Here is a 21,757-nt window from a genome sequence, read left to right on the forward strand (position 1 = left end):
CATCTACCGCTACCGCCTGAGGGTCCCTTGACCTGGCGCAATACCGCTTTAGCTTTTTGTTGAGACGGGATGCCATCATGTCGATTTGAGGCAGTCCCCAACGATCCGTGATCTGTGCGAAGACTTCTTGATGAAGTCCCCACTCTCCCGGATGCAGGTCGTGCCTGCTGAGGAAGTCCGCCTCCCAGTTGTCCACCCCCGGGATGAACACCGCTGACAGCGCGCTTACATGGCCTTCCGCCCAGCGTAGAATCCTGGTCGCTTCTGCCATGGCCATTCTGCTCCTTGTTCCGCCTTGGCGGTTTATATGAGCCACTGCCGTGACATTGTCTGACTGAATCAGAACCGGTTTTCTCCAAAGCAATTCCTCCGCTTGACGCAGGGCGTTGTATATGGGGGGTAATTCCAAGCTGATCGCAGCAGGATATTTTTTTAGCAATTGGGCAAAACCATGTGCACTGCAGGGGGGGCATATATAACATTTGCAGAGAAAGTTAGATTTGGCTCGGTTATTTTGTTTCTGTGCAGGGTAAATACTGGCTGCTTTTTTTTTACACTGCAATTTAGATTGCAGATTGAACTCACCACACCCAAATCTATCTCTCTCTGCACATGTTATATCTGCCCCCCCTGCAGTGCACATGGTTTTGCCCAACTGCTAAAAAATTTCCTGCTGCGATCAACTTGGAATTACCCCCATGGCCCTCAACTCCAGGACGTTGATGTGGAGACAAGACTCTAGGCTTGACCAGAGACCTTGGAAATTTCGTCCCAGTGTCACTGCTCCCCAGCCTCGGAGGCTTGCGTCCGTGGTCACCAGGACCCAGTCCTGAATGCCGAACCTGCGACCTTCTAGTACGTGACCACTGTTCAGCCACCACAGGAGAGATACCCTGGTCCTGGGAGACAGGGTGATCCTTTGATGCATTTGTAAATGGGACCCAGACCACTTGTCCAAGAGGTCCCATTGAAAAGTCCTCGCATGGAACCTGCCGAAAGGGATGGCCTCGTAGGAAGCCACCATCTTCCCCAGGACTCACGTGCAATGATGCACTGAAACCTTTTTTTGGTTTTAATAGATTCATGACCATGGCTATGAGTTCCTGAACCTTTTCGATCGGAAGAAAAACCTTTTTCTGGTCTGTGTCTAGAATCAGCCCAAAAAAGGTCAGACGCGTTGTAGGGACTAGCTGGGACTTCGGTATATTGAGAATCCAGCCGTGTATCTGCAACGTCTTCATGGACAGAGACACGCTGTCCAGCAACCTCTCCCGAGATCTCGCCTTTATGAGGAGATCGTCCAAGTATGGGATAATTGTGACCCCCTGCCTGCGCAGGAGCACCATCATTTCCGCCATTACCTTGGTGAAAATTCTCGGGGCCGTGGAAAGCCCAAACGGCAACGTCTGAAATGGGTAGTGACAGTCCAGCACTGCAATACTCAGGAACGCCTGATGCGGGGGGAATATCGGAACATGAAGGTAAGCATCCTTCATGTCCAGGGACACCATCCAATCCCCCCCCTCCAGGGTGGCGATGACCGCCCTGAGTGATTCCATTTTGAACTTGAACCTCTTCAAGTACAGGTTCAGAGATTTCAGGTTTAAAATGGGTCTGACCGAACCGTCCGGTTTCGGTACCACAAACAGGGTTGAGTAATATCCCTCTCCTTGCTGGAGATGAGGAACTGTGACAATCAACTGTTGAATATACAATTTTTGGATTGCTGCCAACACTAGCTCCGTCTCTGACGGAGAAGCCGGCTGAGCCGATTTTAAAAATCGGCGAGGAGGCAAGTCTTCGAATTCCAGCCTGTATCCCTAAGAAACAATCTCTAATGCCCAGGGATCCATCTGCGAGTGAACCCAGACGTGGCTGAAAAACCGAAGACGAGCCCCCACCAGATCTGCCTCCCCTCGGAAAGCCCCAGCGTCATGCGGTGGACTTTGCAGACGCAGGGGAGTACTTCTGCTCTTGGGAACCAGCTGTGTGCAGCTTTTTTCCCCTGCCTTTCCCTCTGGCAACAAAGGATGATCCACATACCTTCTTGTTTTTATTGGAACGAAAGGACTGCATTTGATAATGAGGTGCCTTTTTTGTATGCTGCGGGGGGACATAAGGTAAGAAATTTGACTTACCAGCCGTAGCCGTAGAGACAAGATCCGAGAGGCCGTCTCCAAACAACTCCACCCCTTTGTAAGGCAAGGACTCCATATGCCGCTTTGAATCGGCATCTCCCGTCCACTGTCGGGTCCACAAGAGCCGCCTAGCAGAAATAGACATAGCATTTATTCTGGAGCTAAATAAACAAATGTCTCTCTGAGCATCCCTCATATACAAGGCAGCATCTCTGATATGCTCTATGGTCATTTGAATGGCGTCCCTATCTAAGGTTTCAATTTCCGTAGATAAGGAATCTGCCCATGCCACAACCGCACTACAAACCCAGGCCGACGCCATAGCCGGTCGAGCAATAGTACCGGAATTATTATAAATGTGCTTTAAGGTAATTTCCTGCCTGCGATCAGCAGGTTCCTTGAGGGAAGCCGTATCCTGAGAAGGCAGTGCCACCTTTTTGGACAAACGTGTCAGCGCCTTGTCAACTTTTGGCGAAGATTCCCAGCATATCAGTTTGTGGAAAAGGATACACCATGAGAATCCTTTTGGGGACTTGTGGTCTCCTATCCGGAGATTCCCAAGCCTTTTCGCACAAGTCACTTAATTCAAATGAGGATGGAAAAGTGACTTCAGGCTTTTTCCCTTTATACATGTGTACCCTCGTGTCAGGGACAGGGGGTTCCTCAGTAATATGCAACACCTCTTTAATGGCAATAATCATGTACCGTATACCCTTAGCCACCTTCGGCTGTAATTTTGCATCTTCATAGTCGACACTAGAGTCAGTATCTGTGTCGGTATCTGTGTCATCGATCTGGGATATGGTGCGCTTCTGAGACCCCGAAGGACCTGGCGCCCCAGGGACAGGCATGGACTGGCTACCTGGCTGATCCCTAGCTTCTGCCTTGTCTAATCATTTATGCAATAGATTGACATTTGCATTCAAGACATTCAGCATATCCACCCATTCCGGTGTCGGCGTTGCCGACGGCGATCTGACATTCAAGCACTCCCCCTCCACATTAAGCGAGCCTTCCTCGTCAAACATGTCGACACACTCGTACCGACACACTTCACACACACACAGGGAACACCTTTCCTGAAGACAGTATCCCTGTCAAGGCCCTTTGGAGAGACAGAGAGAGAGTATGCTAGCACACACCCCAGCGCAATAACCCTGGAGACCAACACAAAATGTTTTCCCCCAGCAGCGCTGTATTATATGTAAACCGCCAATTATGTGCCCCCCCCCTCTCTTTTAAGCACCCTTTTACCGTGTGTAAGCAGGGGAGAGTCCGGGGAGCTTCCTCTCAGCAGTGCTGTGGAGAGAACATGGCGCTGGTGAGTGCTGAGGGAGAAGCCCTGCCCCCTCGGCGGCGGGCTTCTGTCCCGCTCAAACTTAGTAAAATATGGCGGGGGCTCTTTTATATACATGTACAGAGCCCACCTGTACATGTATATAGTCTTTTTGCCATGCAGAGGTTTATATTGCTGCCCAGGGCGCCTCCCCCCCCCCCCCCCCCTTGCGCCCTGCACCCTTACAGTGACCGGAGTATGTGAGGTGTATGGGAGCAATGACGCACAGCTGCAGTGCTGTGCATTACCTCAGTGAAGCTGAAGGTTTCTGCCGCCTGATGACTTCTGTCTTCTGTACTTCTAGCTCTGTGAGGAGACTGGCGGCGCGGCTCCGGGGGTGGACGCCCAGTAAGAACCTGTGTTCACCCCCTCTGGAGCTAATGGTGTCCAGTAGCCGAGGAAGCAGAGCCTATCTTTGACAAGAAGGTCTGCTCCTCTCTCCTCAGTCCCTCGATGCAGGGAGCTGTTGCCAGCAGTGATCCCTGTGAAAAAGTAGTAAAAGGTAGAAAAAGAAAATCCAAACAAAAATGCTTCTAGGCAGAGAACTCTGGAGAGCTCTCTGCAGTGCACCCATCTTGCTCTGGGCACAGTGTAAAACTGAGGTCTGGAGGAGGGGCATAGAGGGAGGATCCAGTGCACACCCAGAGTCCAAAGCTTTCTTAAAGTGCCCTATCTCCTGCGGAGCCCGTCTATTCCCCATGGTCCTTACGGAGTCCCAGCATCCTCAAGGACGTTAGAGAAATATGAATACACATGGCAGTCAATAACTATACCATACCTCCCAACAAATCGAAGTTATAATTCAGGATCCTGTACGTGCTGTAGGTTCTCACACCTGAAAAGGGACGTGGCCTAGTAGGAAGGGACAAGACCTTGTGGCAAGTCCCGTCTTTCATCACGGCCCCCATGCTCTCCCTGCACTGTGAAGATGCTGTGCACATGTGTATGGCATCTATTCACCCGCCATTCTGCAATGCAGAGTGCGGTATGAGAGGGCCCCCCCAACTCCCCCCTATGCAGGACACTGTAACCCATGGGTGGGACAGTCCACAAAAAGTGGGACAGTTGGAGGGTATGACTATACATCTATACAAACACAATCACTACTCTGCTTTGTGGTTTGATTCAAACAGGCTGAACTGTATTCCACAGTGAACATACAGTATGATGAATGCAGATGGAAAATTCATGGAGAATTGGCAAAACTGCTGTTACTTTGAAAAAGGGCCACAACAGTATGAGAGAGGATCACAATACTGGGTAAGTTTGGGTGAATCTCGACCTTACAGAAGAAGAAGCTCCACCTTGAATGTTTTTAATATTTTATATGTGTGATATATTGATGTATGTATTGAGTATACTATTATAAACATTGAATATTTTGCGCTTCTAAGTCTTAATGGTGTCTGACCATGAAGCAGTGAAAAGTGTGGAGAAGTGAGCCAGTGGAGAAGTTGCGAATGGCAACCAATCAGTGTTGAGGTAACATTTATAAAAGGCATATAAAATTATTATATTATAGAAGCTGCATGTGATCAGAAACCATTTGGGTTTCTATTTTTTGGATGGGATTCGAAACTGACAACCTTGTCATGACTGGAATGCAGCATTAGCCCACTCTTCTACTGCAGTTGAACTGTCTTTCATGTGTTTCTAGTTATACACACACAACATATTTTAATTATGTTAAATTGCGCCTGAGAAAATATATTAATGATCTATAATTTTAAAAGATGAATAACTGTTCACATTTAGATGGACCTATTCTTTAATCTTCTCTGATTCCACCTCTGCCTGTATTGTCATTGGAATAGTGTCTGCCTGGCATGTAACACTTTTGTAACAAACACGCACTCTGATAACAATACAATCCTCAGACGCACAGAAAATACGATTGTATTACATGCATAAACATTTTTCATTAACAAACGAATTTGCTTTTTTTTCCTTTTTCAATTTAATATTGAAATACAAGGAGCAGAATGAAAGTAGCAGTTGGATCTCTAATTGTATTACTTGTACCTGCTTTATGAAAGATGAGGCTCATGTATGCATGCATCTAATATTACACACTGCAAAAAGATTATTAAATGAAATCATATTAAAGTAGCATTATAAAGGGTGGAACTGTACCCGTATCCCAAATAAAAGTAAACTACAATAAGAAGTTATTAAAATCTTATATTTAAAACCATCAATATTTCTCTCTCGGTAATAAGGACATGTTCAGGACTCCTAGTGAACTATGCTGACATGACCATTTTCCACTAGATATGGATTTAAATATTTTATAATTCAAAAAAGGAGGTGATGTGTACAGGAATATGTGCCTAAATATAGTACATGAACAATTACTGCATGACCTCCATCTTTATTCTTAAATCATTTCAATTTGTAGAATGTAACAAATGTGATTATTTGGATGCCATAACCAGGACTATAAACCAGTTTAGCCAAGTTGCATGGCTGATCCCGGTGCTTTTGGGTGCGTCAGCCACCTCCTGATAGACAGACTGTGGTTATTTGGTGGAGAAGATGGTGGACATTTTTTAAAATGAAGGCGTGTCGTGTTTTGTGGCCGTGCTGAGACCAGTGACTGAGTATTCTGATGCAGATTAACTGGCCTCACAAGTGGAGAAAAGGCGGGTTACTCAGATGACTGAGCTTCATGTAGAGTGATCTGATGCAGTATCTTCGGACAGAGCAGTGGATCAGAGAAGCCGGCAGGAGGCATCTATTTAATAAAGACGCCTCCTGTGGCATTTGCATATTGTCACACAGCCGCTGTGCGCATATATGCAGCAGCGGTGACAATAGCATTCACATCATAATCAGTCCCACTGTGCAATAAAACTGAGGTTTTCAGTATCTAACTTTATCTGCCTTAGAGCAACATTTCCTAAAAACCTTGCACACTAGTTTTTATCGGGTGGTATTCATGTGACCGGCGGTCGGGAGACCGACAGTCACATGACCTCCTCCACCATCCCGGCCCCTCACTATCCCGATGGTCGTCATGCCGACCAACAGGGACTATTTCCACTCGTGGGTGTCCACGACACCCATAGAGTGGGAATAGAACCCATGGAGACCGCAGGTCGCCACCGAGCCTGCAGCGTGGCGAGCACAGCAAGCCCACAAGGGGCTTGCTGCACTCGCCCCTCACCGCTGGGATCCCGGCGTCGGTATGCTGCCGGGATCCCGGCGTCGGTAAGCTGACCGGCAGTCTCCTGACCGCCGGTCAGCCATACTACACCCGTTTTTATCTGGTAATTAAACATGGCCACCAAACAGCAAGATCATAAAGCAATTTGGTTACCTCTGGTATAAACAATGAATTTTCTCAGCCATACTGTACTCAATCATGTCCGAGCACACTAAGTAGACTAAAGTGACTGGACACTGACAGCAAATAGATCAACAAGATTTTATTGACATCAGTACTTTGTTGGTCCACAATGTGCAGTAATTACTGCAGACACCCTTCTTGGCAAACTGTCCACAAGTTCCTGGACAACAGCAGGCAGTATATGTTTTGCCATTCTGCCTTAAGTACATTGGCCAACTGCGGCACTGAAGAAGGTAGAGTCGGTCTAGAATGCAACCGTCACTCTAGTGGGGTTAAGATCTGGACTCTGAGCCTGCCAGTCCATCCAGGTTACTTAATTTTCTGGATACCAGTCCCTTTTCAAACTTGGTTAGTTCCTTCCGGCAAGCCATTTCATTAGCAAATGATCTAATTAGTGCCCCTCTATCCATTCTATACCTACACGGACACATGTCTGCTGCAGAAGCCCTCCATTTCACTTGTGTGCGTGCGTGCGCGCGTATGGGGGGAGGGGAGATTGGTGTCCAATCACTTTTGTCTACATAGTGTACAATACTTGGTCAATATGAAATATTTAGCAACTACAATCGCTGTTAGTATGGCCAGCAGACATTCAGAGATCCTTAATCGGGATGAATTGCAATTGGTATTTGTTTTTTATTAATGGCATGAGCTCCAAAAAACAAGTTAACTCCTGTGCCTTTTTTTTAGGGGGGGGGGGGGGCTTTTTTTGGTCTTTAGATGTGGAAACTAGCACTGAAAAGCAGAGCACTCAGCAACTGTTGCACTCAGCCAAACAGTTACTGTAAAGGACAGCTAGCTCTTTGCATGTATTTGTTGTCCATACAACAAATTTCCCAACAAAAGAGGAGAATGGCATAACAACCAGCTGTCCAGCTTAGCTTGTGCTGTCACTTCTGAACTCGTTCCCATAATAGCCTGCCAATGTAAAAATATAAGGGGTGCAGATATAAAATTTGCTTTGGAGTATGCCAAAGATCAATTACTTTTGTTATCACTCCAGGCCAAATGTTGCCAAATTACCGTATATACTCGAGTATAAGCCGACTTTTTCAGCACAGTTTTCTATGCTGAAAAAGCCCCCCTCGGCTTATACTCGAGTCAACGGCTGCAGCAGACGCCGTGGGCTGTGTGGGCGTCCGCTGCAGCCGGCTCCAGGGACAGACACTAGAGGTCATTATTGACCTCTAGTGTCTGTGCGGCGTTGCTATGGGAGAGACGTCATGACGTCTCTCCCATAGAGATGATCGGGTGCCGGGAAGCGGGCGCCGGCGCGGGCGGCCAGACGGAGCGGCGACCAGATGGAGCGGCGGCCAGACGGAGCGGGGATCCAGATGGAGCGGCGGCCAGACGGAGCGGATGAACAGATGGAGCGGCGGCCAGACGGAGCGGAGCAGCGCAGCAGCAGAAGAAGCGGTCGGGAAGCAGGAGCGGGGCAGTGGTAAGTATTGTTTTAGTGTGTGTTTATGTTTGTAAGCTGCAAAGGGGGCACAGTAACAGGGGGCAAACAAAGGGGGCACAACAACTACTGGGGGCAAAGAAAGGGGGCACAACAACTACTGGGCGCAAAGAAAGGGGGCACAACAACTACTGGGGGCAAAGAAAGGGGGCACCACAACTACTGGGGCAAAGAAAGAGGGGTCATAACTACTGTGGGCAATGAAAGAGGGGGCACAAATACTGGGGGCAAAGAAGGGGCATAACTACTGGGGGCAAAGCAACGGGGGCATGTTTTTATCTGTCACTGGGGGTATATGTGGCACTGGGGGCACAACCCTAGAAACAAACATTACCCCCTGGCAACAAGCATAACACCTACCGCATAAAATCCCTGGCAACGAGCATGACACCCTGAGCATGAAAACCCCTGGCACCGTGCATTTCCCACCCTAGGCTTATACTAGAGTCAGTAATTTTTCCCAGTTTTTTGTGGTAAAATTAGGTGCCTCGGCTTATATTCGGGTCGACTTATACTCGAGTATATACGGTAAATGTTGAAAAAGGATAACAATGTAAAGGAAACAAGAATGGGAAAACAACATTTTATCATGTATGAATTACTTTTTTTACACCCCTTACACCAACAACAATGTAGTAACTTTTTATATGGAGGCACCATTAACTAAAAAAATGTAAGAGCTACAGTACTGTATTTTTTATGATAGATATCTTTTACATTAGTAGGTAGCAGAAAAACTAATTTGACAATGCATTTAGTGGGATATAGCTCCAGCCTGGAATAAGTTTCTAACCTGAAAAATTCACATTTGGAACTGTGAATTCTCATAATGAAAGTCCTACCTTTAAGTGTATAATGGGCTGACCCTCAGTAGGAACATATGAAAAATATTACATGGGCAGTTGAAGAGATTACTGTAATTTAGAGGGAACTCCAAAGCAAATACTTCTAACTTTGTGGTAGAAACAAAACACTTACTCTCTTTCCCCGGCAAGGTGGGCCAAAAGTTGGTTTTGCTCATGGATTTTCTCACTTAAGTTTTCATTGGCAAGCCTGTTCAAGAGCAAAATAAAAAAATGGGATAAACTGATATATATATATTCGGTATAAAAAATAATGTTATTACCACTATAAAACAGATAAAACCATATAAACAATGCAAGTAACACAGGATTTCATTTGATGCTACATCATGTTGATTGGAACAGGATTCCCTTTTTGTAAAACACAGCATAAAACAGAATTTTATAATAAAAAAAAGTATACAGTATGTATAATACAGCAAGAAAATCATCAGATTTTAGAGTACGATAGAAAATAGGTTACCACACAAAATAGCCTCCAAAAATGTAAAAATTGGGAAAATTGGAATTAGGACATGATGATAACATAAGGTTTTCAAACAATGTAAAGTCCCTCAGTCTACAGAATCAATTTAAGATTTGACCTGCTCAATCTAAGTTTTGTGGGTGGCATTTTGCACTTTAGAAGAAAAATAGAGAACCTGATTTTCCAAGTTCTAAGCCTAAAGTATCTCTGGACTTGACCCCTGTAGTAGCACTCGTCTACCTTTATCCATTATCTGCGCCAGCCCAAGAAAGTATTGTCCTTAGTTATATTCTTATTGCCACAAAAAACTACTATTGCTCGGATGTAGAAGCAACCCTCGTCCCCACCCCTTTATCAATGGTTGCAAAAATGTATCAAATGGATGCAAAACATTATCAAAAATTTGTAGAAACTTTAAGATGGAAACAACTGCCAGCCCCTATTTCACTTATACCTCTTCCGCACTAATGAAATGGTTTCAGTGTCATTGGATTGTCACTGACAGACCAGGGAACTGTCAACTAATCTGCTAGCTAATTGATATTGTGCATATTGTGGTTTGCTCCGTACTAACAGGCTGTATTGGTCTGGCTTAACTAGGTCTTTAAACTTCAGGACCTCTGTTATGATGTACTCTAATGTTTATATTGACTGTGTGGGATTTGCAAATGCCAACCACCTCTTGTATTTTTCTTGTTTTTTCCTTGTTGTGTCTCTAATGGTTTTATGCAATAAAAATTAATATTAAAGAAAAAACCTTGTTGCATTCACATTGTTGAAATAAAACCATATTATCATATCCATGATATGGCTGATGAGCTGGATGCCTTGAAAAAGGGTGCACTACTATTTTATTTATTTACAGTTTCTTATATAGCACAGCATATTTAAATACGCTTACAATTGGAATAACAGTAATAGAACAAAACTGGGTAATAACAGACAGACATAGAGGTACTTCCTACCTGCATTGCTTACAAGCTTATAATCTATGGGGAAATAGGCATTGATATACAAGGACAGAGGCTTCCTATTGCATAATGATTCTCCAGAATGCAAGGGTTCTTAATAGGCTGTATGCTATGGTCACCCAGCAATGTTGGCCAAGGTTCAGGAGTATGCGAAAGTGAAGAAAGACAAAATATGTGAGGGTATGGGTGGACTGTACAGAGGGGATGTAATCAGATAGGGAGGCATTGAAGGTTATGTGAGTGGGACTGGAATTTGATAAGCTTGCCTGAAGAGGTGAGTTTTCAGGGAACATTTGAAGGTTTGGAGACTACAGACGAGTCTTATTGTGCGTGGGAGGGCATTCCCAGATAAAGTCCTTCAATTTTTAATGGAAGCAAGTAATGCGTGTGGATGAGAGACTCAGATCTATCATAATGGAAATTCAACACTGACATTCAGAATATCGACATCACATTATGCATTTCAACAGTCACCGTGACAACATAATTTTTTTACAGTGTTAGAGCCCTAACCTTAACACAACTGCGTCCTAACACTATCATGTACTGTCAACATTCACAATGTCGACTTAGTGACAATTGTCATTATGTCCATGTCGACATATTCACTATGAACATTTTGACCATTTTTACATTTAGACCATGCTGACACACGGTTGTGGTCATTATGAATATCAACATAATGACTACATATCCCTGGCAAAGAGCTACAGTAAGTGGCAGCAAAAAAGCATCTTCAGGCCACATCTGCAGAGGAAATAGTTAAAAAGATGAGAAGGATTTCTGGGTTTAATGAGAGTTGAACCCTAGAGACATTATGACAGAATCACCAGGATCTGAGCTAAAAAGCCACAATTTGGTGAACTATGGAATAAAATGTTTCAGGTATAATAAGGTTGGACAAAATGACTGTCCCTTTAACAACAAAATCATACAATTTGGGCAGAAGAGTAATGCCTTATAAATTCAGGGGAGTTTCATTTACTATTGCATATCATGGTGGTATCACTTCTCATAGACTTTAGGGCATATTTATTAATTATTAGTTTCTAGACCCAGTAAGTACTGTACTGTATTATTTCTTGTCAATGTATCTGCAGCAATAAATGATTGTTTGCCTGGAATGCATTAAAAAAACAGACAGGGAAAGGGTCTCCGAAAAGCCTGTCGATGTTTCAGAAATGCAGTGATCACTAATGTGATCACTGCACTACTCCTTTGGACAACGCGGTAATACTGCTGACCAAACATACTGTAAATAGGTAGCCATTACCGGTGAAAAGATCCCTCTCCTGAATGCTCTGTAGTCTAATGATGATATTAACTATTGGCCCCAAGCTTCAGAATGTATAACATTCTAAAGCTTGAAAAAATCAACAATCAGCCCCCATGGAAAACTATAAGGGCTGATTTTGTGGCCGAAAATGGGGACAGAGCAGATTTGGGATATCTACTGCAGTCCGCTGTACATACAATTGGGGGATACTCAGTATCTGTGGGTACCCTCCCACCATAGGCTTTCTCTAAAGAAAGCCATGGTGAAGAAAACCAAATACAAAAATCAAAAAAGAATCTGGGAAAAGCTTACTCTAAAGAAGAGAAGACGAGAGATCATAAAATGAGTAATAAACACTCAAGTAATAACTAGTAATGAAAATAAAGAGATATTTTGGTCCAAGAATATTGTGTAACCTTAATCTTATTAGTGGGAATTTGGAAGCACTAGTGTCATTAAAGGTTTGCTAGTATACATTGTGTAACAGTGCTGCAATGGTACCCCGGATATTTGGAGTGAAGGCTGATCTTCCCACTCTGGCTGGAGCAAACAAGTAGGATTTGAGTTCAGGTTTTGTTGAGGCTGACTTAACATGGATTCTCAGCTGATCAATTAGAAAAATAAAAAAATATTACTTAACCCCAAGGGGTTGTCTCATTCAGTACCTTCCTCTTCATAAGGGACAGTGAGCAGCCACTGTTAGGGAAATATATACCATACTGTAATACCCCTTTCAGACATGCTCCAAATTCCCGGGATTTTGCACATGACCGCGCATCATCACAGGAATTTGGCGTGTGTAAAAGGTTCCAACCCAGGAACACATCCCGGGTTGCCGACCCTGCAATTGACCAGGGTTTTTCCCGGGACTGAAGTCCCGGGAAGACAACCCGGCTTAGGTCTGAAAGGTGCGACTCGGGAATTTGCTCCCGGCTCGCACCTACCCAACTCTGATTGGCGCTGGACTGGAAGGGGCGGGGCTGTACGTGTGTGTGTGTGACATGAGAGTAGCCTGGTCTGCCCTGGCTGTCAGGGCAGACTAGGCTTATGTCTGAAAGGGGTCGACCCGGGAATTTCCCATGTCTCAGGATGTGTGAAAGGGGTCTCCAGCAAAAACCTGGGATTTTTCAAAGATGAAAAACCCGGGACTGAGCAGGGAAATTCCCGGGTCGTATGTCTGAAAGGGGTATTAGTGAGATTGATGGTCCCTTTACTGTAAGAATGCCACAAAAGATAAATTCAGATGCAAATTTCGCAAAAAGGTAAAAAGAACCTGTGTGCTACATTAATTTATGCCGGTAGGCAGCCTGGCTACCCAATATCAGTGCTCTGACAAAGCTATTATTTCACACTGGATAATTTCTTGTATTTCACGGGGAGCAATAAACAGACAAGTATTCAGCAGAATCCACCTGTGCTTGTACAATGAAGGACTATGTGATTGCAGATCCAAAGACAAGACATTAACCAGAGTAAGCAGCCTTGTTAAAACAAATATTAACATAAAAAAATTCACAGCCAAAATTCTTTGTTAACACAACATTATTTGGTTTGTTGGAAAAAAAAATGCTAAAAAGACAAACTGACAACCCTACAGTATATCAGAGGGAAGAAAAGGGGGAAATAAAAGTGATTTTATATAATTAAAAACGTGAATTATTGTGATTTTTATTATTATTTTACTTTAAGGCGACCAATATACTGTAAAATGATTGTTGGTTTGCATATAAATTTCTATAACTAAATGTTTTAAACTACATTAAATTGTTACATTTTAAGTCAGCATTTGTAATATATATACTGTCACATGCATGATTATCAGTGGGTGTACTCAGTGGCGTATTAAGAGAGGAGAGGCACCTTGTGCAGTCTCTGTCTGGGCCCCCACCTCACTAGTTGTAAGCACAGTACAGAATCTGAGCACTCGGGTCACTAGGAGACCCTAGCACTGTGGTAGAGTCTAATGTGCATGCGCAGGTCTCCAGGGAAATGGCAATGTGGCCATTTTCCCAATGATTTCCCCTTTTGCACAAACACGAAACACCTGGAAAATGGCAGCTGAGCCATTTTCCCAGTGATTTCTACAGTACTGCTGCTGCCACCGACGCGGGACTATGCAGGGGTAAGTATTCATAAGTATTCAAGAAATGGGTGCAGGGTGTGTGGTGTGGGCCCCCCTGAACCCAGAGGCCCATGTGCACCCACCTTGCACTCGTTATAGATACGCCAATGTGCACCCACCTTGCACTCATTTTAGATACTTAGGTTTAAGGTAGAAATGAGCAAACTGGCAACAAATCAAATTTTGTGAAGGATATTCTGCAGAGGCTTGGCATTCCAACAATAAAGGGGCTGATGCTATGGCATCACTGAGCACTTTCCTGTACAAACGCAGCAGCCTCCTAACTACCGTATACTAACATGAGTATCCGTCTGTCTTTATGAGGGAAAGCCCCATCGCCCACTGTCTATCTGTCACCAGACTTCACCATTAGTAGTAGGGCTTACACCACCACATGCTGGGTGCAAAAAATCCACCGGAAACAGGTGTCCCACGCCAAAAAATGAAAACAGAAGTTGGCCTAAACAACCATGACACTACCATGAGATGGATCAGTGTCACCCAGTTATACCCGTTTCATGGAAAAAGGTAACTATGATTATTATTAAATTAATTAAATGTTATAATTGCAGAGTTCTTAAATGTCTCTAGATGTGTACTAGGTTCTGCCAGGTTCCCCACCATGAAACATTCTCACTGGATGTCATCGGGTCACTCTGCCAACTGGCAAAATACTTTGCAGGACTTCATCTACTAGCAGTTGGCTACGTTCTGCTGGAAGTTCTGGTCAGTCCTGAGCCCATTCCCCCTGAAAAAGTCTGCAAGGGTTAATCTGAGGCATGGCGCATGATGATTAGAGACAAAACGGATTACACTACATTCTATGATCAATGGATACCCATTTTTCTAGAACAAGGGCCAAACACCTTACCTGTTATGTGAAATAAAGGGGTGGCCAGCAGACAACCCAACTGATAGGCACTTATCTGTCTGCTCAGGGATCATTATCGAAACTTCTGCGCAAATGAAATAACTTGACAGAGCTTAAAACCTCAATGCCTCAATGTCAGCTTCACATTGGTAAAACTGTAGCTATAGATGGTGGCATGCTACATCCATTTACAGATGATAGACCTATGCCAGAGGTCTGCAGTGGAAGCAGTCACACTGAAAACGTTCATATACTGTACTGCAGTCCAGACTTCTTGTACTTTTTGAATGCTCTTAGTGGATTTTACTCCATCACTAACCATCAGTTATAAGCCCAATGTGTTTTACTTTGTCTACCAACGCTCAAAACAGAGCAATCTCACTGAGCTCCATTGATAATTTCTTACTGGGAAATGCTTTAATATGAGGCCAAAATGATATCCACAACATACCCTTCATCACAAACTCAATACTTGTTTCACTATGGATCTGCATTCTAATGAGGAACAGTCCTGCATGCCAACAATAGTTAGAGAAAACTAAAATACTATTGACATGTAGTAGAAATCTATATACAGCGTAAATCTTTTTGAGATATTGTTTAAGATATGTGTATCAATATTTCGATATAGATGTTGATAACTGTGCATTATAATGTATAATGGATTAGCAGGACAGAAGTGAAAAAGATATATGTATACAAATTAAACTGTTTCTAAATAAGTGTATAACCAAGATAAACCAAGGTTGCTGAATTTCTGGCTGCCCCCTCCGGGAGAGGGTAGCCACCTTGGCGCAGCAGGGGACGGGGAGGGTGGGCGTGACATCACATGGGAGCATGGCAGGGTGTAGCTAAGTAGAGCTTGTGGTCACGTCACTGTGGCCAAGACCCTGCTATACAGTGCCAATATTACAGGCACTGTACAGCTGTGGGCGGGGCTGTGATGACTCGATACAGCAGGAATCACGTCACTGGGTCCCCTTGGACCGCTCACTTGTGCTCTGCAAGTGAGAGGCCGAGGGGGAGCTGCTGCACTGCGGGGGGCTTGCCCACCTTTCCGGGTGGCCGGGAGGGGTACCTGATTTTCGGGAGCCTCCCGGCCATTCCGGGAGGGTAGGCAATTATGATATAACCTAAATAAAAAAGTATACAAATAGTTAAAGAGCATTTAAAGGTAATTTTTTAAAGGCATGTGACACTTATCCCCATACATACAAAGCTAAATCTGCTTACAATGTACCCTCAGGTACAGATCTACATGGAACTGAAAGTTAAGCTAGGTACGCACTAGAAGATATAGTGGAAGATGTGCCTGATTCCGACACATCGTCCACGATATCATCTTGTGTGTATGCAATATGTCACTCACGTTGTGCGCTACCGCGCGTCATCAGCGTATGTAGAATGGACCCAACTCCCTTGTGGTTCGTCGGCACCTGGCAAGTGTGTATGCACTTGCCCATGCCTGGCCCGCCGCTGGGAGCTGTCGTCTTCGACATCGCTGGGTACACATATTAGCTTACAGCGCAGCATCATGTAAATTGCCTGAATTGCATAGTCATTTACTCTATGTAAGGGTATACAATATCAATATAGTGGTTAGTTTGCGGTTAACCGAAAAGTGGGGAGTTTGACCGGGCTGGTACACCTACGAAACCATAAAGCAGGTGTCCTAATGCGAGCAGGACTTTCTTTTGATGTCTTATGCAACAGTATCAAAACCAATACAATAGTAAAGTACAGGACAATAGATAATGCCATTTTTAAATTGAAAAATAATTGCACAATTGCACATTTCTCCCTAAGAGACTTGCAGGAAAATACTCCAGTTCGAATCCCAGTGTCAGCTTCTTGTAGTATTGGACAATTCACTTTATAACACTCAATCTTGTTATTAACAAAAAAATAAAAAATAAAATAAATCAACTCTAAAGAACATGGAAAATTAGCATTAACAGTTAGATGTATATATATGCTGGAATAAAACGTGCTATATGTAAGAAAAATGTCAGCATAATACTGTACGTCAACAAAAGTAATGTGAAGAATTGTGAGAGGAAAGTGAGCTCTATTCATATATTCTACTTTGTTTTGATATAGTCTTGATCTTGGCCATAGCAACTAATCATGAAGCCTCCATTGTACATTCAAAAACTATATCAATGTTTAATGGTAAAGGGTTTGTGTAATGAGAGATGAATGCCCTGCTAACCAATACCCTATTAAAGATTGGCGTAAAAAAAAAAAAAAGTATCAATTTCAATCGGCCGCAAAAACATACACTCTTTACAGCTGTTGCTCGCTATATGTTTTTACTTATGATTTCTGCCTCTGTGGACATATGAATTTCTTTGCTTTTTCTATGATAAAAAACATATTTCTTCAATGACTTGCACATGGAAAATGAATAATGCGTAAAAAGTACAAAACAAGAAGAAAAAAGAAAACAATTTCTAATGTTCTTTACCATCCACTGATTATTTGATGTTTTCCATTTATGCATTAAAAATTATAATAAAGTTCCTATGAAAGGAACAACAGAAGAAAAGTCACCACCCCTCACGGTATATCACATAATGCCATTATGAGATACTCTTGTCATCTTGACGTATGGAATGAACTGCAAACAGCTGTCTTGTATGTTTCGAGAGACAGAGAAAATCTACGGCTGATTAGACATCCTGTCATAGCGCTGACTGGCTGAGCTCTAATTTGAATGGGAGAATTAAAAATACAGCCAGTTTGACACTGTTTTCTTGACAACAGTTTGACATTAATATACAATTGTGGGTGGGTAAACGAGAAGAAAAGACCTGTCTCAAACAAAAAGAAAATACAAAAACAACAAAAAAAACCCCATTGCTTTAGATACAGAAAGAGAATAGGATAATGGAATTACATGACAGAGCTCATCCTCGCAATGTGACATGCCCAAGGATAGTGGCAGTAATAATAGCACAGTATAAATGTAAAAATATAAGAATTTCTGTTAATGCTCAATGGAAATTATGGGGGAGATTTATCAAAGTTTGGAGAGACAAAGTACTAACCAATCAGCTTCTATCTGTCATTTTACAGACTGTGTTTGAAAAAATAAGATTTTACTTACCGATAAATCTATTTCTCGTAGTCCGTAGAGGATGCTGGGACTCCGTAAGGACCATGGGGAATAGCGGCTCCGCAGGAGACAGGGCACAAAATAAAAGCTTAAGGATCAGGTGGTGTGCACTGGCTCCTCCCCCTATGACCCTCCTCCAAGCCTCAGTTAGGATACTGTGCCCGGACGAGCGTACATAATAAGGAAGGATATTGAATCCCGGGTAAGACTCATACCAGCCACACCAATCACACCGTACAACTTGTGATCTGAACCCAGTTAACAGTATGATAAACGCAAAGGAGCCTCTGAAAAGATGGCTCACAACAATAATAACCCGAATCTTTGTAACAATAACTATATACAAGTATTGCAGACAATCCGCACTAGGGATGGGCGCCCAGCATCCACTACGGACTACGAGAAATAGATTTATCGGTAAGTAAAATCTTATTTTCTCTGACGTCCTAGTGGATGCTGGGACTCCGTAAGGACCATGGGGATTATACCAAAGCTCCCAAACGGGCGGGAGAGTGCGGATGACTCTGCAGCACCGAATGAGAGAACTCCAGGTCCTCCTCAGCCAGGGTATCAAATTTGTAGAATTTAGCAAACGTGTTTGCCCCTGACCAAGTAGCTGCTCGGCAAAGTTGTAAAGCCGAGACCCCTCGGGCAGCCGCCCAAGATGAGCCCACTTTCCTTGTGGAATGGGCTTTTACTGATTTTGGCTGTGGCAATCCTGCCACAGAATGTGCAAGCTGAATTGGACTACAAATCCAACGAGCAATCGTCTGCTTAGAAGCAGGAGCACCCAGCTTGTTGGGTGCATACAGGATAAACAGCGAGTCAGATTTTCTGACTCCAGCCGTCCTGGAAACATATATTTTCAAGGCCCTGACAACGTCAAGCAACTTAGAGTCCTCTAAGTCCCTGGTAGCCGCAGGTACCACAATAGGTTGGTTCATGTGAAATGCAGAAACCACCTTAGGTAGAAATTGAGGACGAGTCCTCAATTCCGCCCTGTCAGAATGAAAAATTAAGTAAGGGCTTTTATATGATAAAGCCGCCAATTCTGACACACGCCTGGCTGAAGCCAAGGCTAACAGCATCGACACCTTCCATGTGAGATATTTTAAATCCACAGTGGAAAGTGGTTCAAACCAATGTGACTTTAGAAAACTCAACACCACATTGAGATCCCAAGGTGCCACTGGAGGCACAAAAGGAGGCTGTATGTGCAGCACCCCTTTTACAAATGTCTGAACTTCAGGAAAATCGACAGGGCCGAAATTTGAACCTTAATGGTCCCTAATTTTAGGCCCATAGACAGTCCTGTTTGCAGGAAATGAAGGAAACGACCCAGTTGAAATTCCTCTGTAGGGGCCTTCTTGGCCTCACACCACGCAACATATTTACGCCAAATGCGGTGATAATGTTTTGCGGTTACGTCCTTCCTGGCTTTGACCAGAGTAGGGATGACTTCTTCTGGAATGCCTTTTTCCCTCAGGATCCGGCGTTCAACCGCCATGCCGTCAAACGCAGCCGCGGTAAGTCCTGGAACAGACAAGGGCCCTGCAGTAGCAGGTCCTTTCTTAGAGGTAGAGGCCACGGTTCGTCCGTGAGCATCTCTTGAAGTTCCGGGTACCAAGTCCGTCTTGGCCAATCCGGAACCACGAGTATAGTTCTTACTCCTCTCCTTCTTATGATTCTCAGTACTTTTGGTATGAGAGGCAGAGGAGGGAACACATACACTGACTGGTACACCCACGGCGTTACCAGAGCGTCCACTGCTATTGCCTGAGGGTCCCTTGACCTGGCGCAATATCTGTCCAGTTTTTTGTTTAGACGTGACGCCATCATGTCCACCTTTGGTTTTTCCCAACGGTTTACAATCAGGTGGAAGACTTCTGGGTGAAGTCCCCACTCTCCCGGGTGAAGGTCGTGTCTGCTGAGGAAGTCTGCTTCCCAGTTGTCCACTCCCGGAATGAATACTGCTGACAGTGCTATCACATGATTTTCCGCCCAGCGAAGAATCCTTGCAGCTTCTGCCATTGCCCTCCTGCTTCTCGTGCCGCCCTGTCTGTTTACGTGGGCGACTGACGTGATGTTGTCCGATTGGATCAACACCGCCTGACCCTGAAGCAGAGGTTTTGCTTGACTTAGGGCATTGTAAATGGCCCTTAGTTCCAGAATGTTTATATGAAGAGACGTTTCCAAGCTTGACCACAGGCCCTGGAAATTCCTTCCCTGTGTGACTGCTCCCCAGCCTCTCAGGCTGGCATCCGTGGTTACCAGGATCCAATCCTGAATGCCAAATCTGCGGCCCTCTAGTAGATGAGCACTTTGCAGCCACCACAGGAGAGACACCCTTGTCCTTGGCGACAGGGTTATCCGCTGATGCATCTGCAGATGCGATCCGGACAATTTGTCCAGTAGATCCCACTGAAATGTTCTTGCATGGAATCTTCCAAATGGAATCGCTTCGTAAGAAGCCACCATTTTCCCCAGGACCCTCGTGCACTGATGCACTGAGACCTGTCCTGGTTTTAGGAGGTTCCTGACTAGCTCGGATAACTCCCTGGCCTTCTCCTCCGGGAGAAACACCTTCTTCTGGACTGTGTCCAGAATCATTCCTAGGAACAGTAGACGTGTCGTTGGAATCAGCTGCGATTTTGGAATATTTAGAATCCACCCGTGCTGACGTAACACTACCTGAGATAGTGCTACTCCGACTTCTAACTGTTCCCTGGATCTTGCCCTTATCAGGAGATCGTCCAAGTAAGGGATAATTAAAATGCCTTTTCTTCGTAGAAGAATCATCATTTCGGCCATTACCTTGGTAAAGACACGAGGTGCCGTGGACAATCCAAACGGCAGCGTCTGAAACTGATAATGACAGTTTTGTACTACAAACCTGAGGTACCCTTGGTGAGAAGGGTATATCGGGACGTGGAGATAAGCATCTTTGATGTCCAGAGACACCATATAGTCCCCTTCTTCCAGGTTTGCTATCACTGCTCTGAGTGACTCCATCTTGAATTTGAACCTTTTTATGTAAGTGTTCAAGGATTTCAGATTTAAAATTGGTCTCACCGAGCCGTCCGGCTTCGGTACCACAAACAGCGTGGAATAATACCCCTTTCCTTGTTGCAGGAGGGGTACCTTGATTATCACCTGCTGGGAATACAGCTTGTGAATGGCTTCCAAAACTGCCTCCCTGTCGGAGGGAGACTTTGGTAAAGCAGACTTCAGGAAACGACGAGGGGGAAACGCCTCGAATTCCAGTTTGTACCCCTGCGATACTACCTGTAGAATCCAGGGATCCACTTGCGAGTGAGCCCACTGCGCGTTGAAATTCTTGAGACGGGCCCCCACCATATCTGAGTCTGCTTGTAAAGCCCCAGCGTCATGCTGAAGACTTGGCAGAAGCAGGGGAGGGCTTCTGCTCCTGTGAAGCGGCTGCATGGTGCAGTCTCTTTCCTCTTCCTCTGCCCCGGGGCAGAAAAGAATGGCCTTTTGCTCGCTTGTACTTATGGGAACGAAAGGACTGAGTTTGAAAAGACGGTGTCTTTTTCTGCTGATGTGGAGTGACCTGGGGTAAAAAGGTGGATTTTCCAGCCGTTGCCGTGGCCACCAGGTCCGATAGACCAGCCCCAAATAACTCCTCCCCTTTATACGGCAATACTTCCATGTGCCGTTTGGAATCCGCATCCCCTGACCACTGTCGCGTCCATAACGCTCTTCTGGCAGAGATGGACATAGCACTTACTCTTGATGCCAGGGTGCAAATATCCCTCTGTGCATCACGC

At 44.5% G+C, this 21,757-nt stretch overlaps 1 protein-coding gene across 8 annotated transcripts in view; it reads right to left on the reverse strand.

Moving 5' to 3' along the window:
- The window catches only part of LOC134928326 (polyamine-modulated factor 1-binding protein 1-like), an 817,199-nt gene that overhangs the window by 106,303 nt on the left and 689,139 nt on the right, over positions 1-21,757 (reverse strand). For all 8 annotated transcript variants that reach the window (XR_010177892.1, XM_063923947.1, XM_063923945.1 and 5 more), the window contains one exon: positions 9,261-9,335. Coding sequence is in view for 6 of the 8 variants with exons in the window: in XM_063923947.1 (XP_063780017.1) it covers positions 9,261-9,335 (75 nt within the window). In the remaining 2 variants the exon portion in view is untranslated. Of the gene's footprint in view, positions 1-9,260; positions 9,336-21,757 lie in introns of those variants that run through there.

This window comes from Pseudophryne corroboree, chromosome 5, assembly GCF_028390025.1.
Source record: "Pseudophryne corroboree isolate aPseCor3 chromosome 5, aPseCor3.hap2, whole genome shotgun sequence".
Lineage (NCBI taxonomy): Eukaryota > Metazoa > Chordata > Amphibia > Anura > Myobatrachidae > Pseudophryne > Pseudophryne corroboree.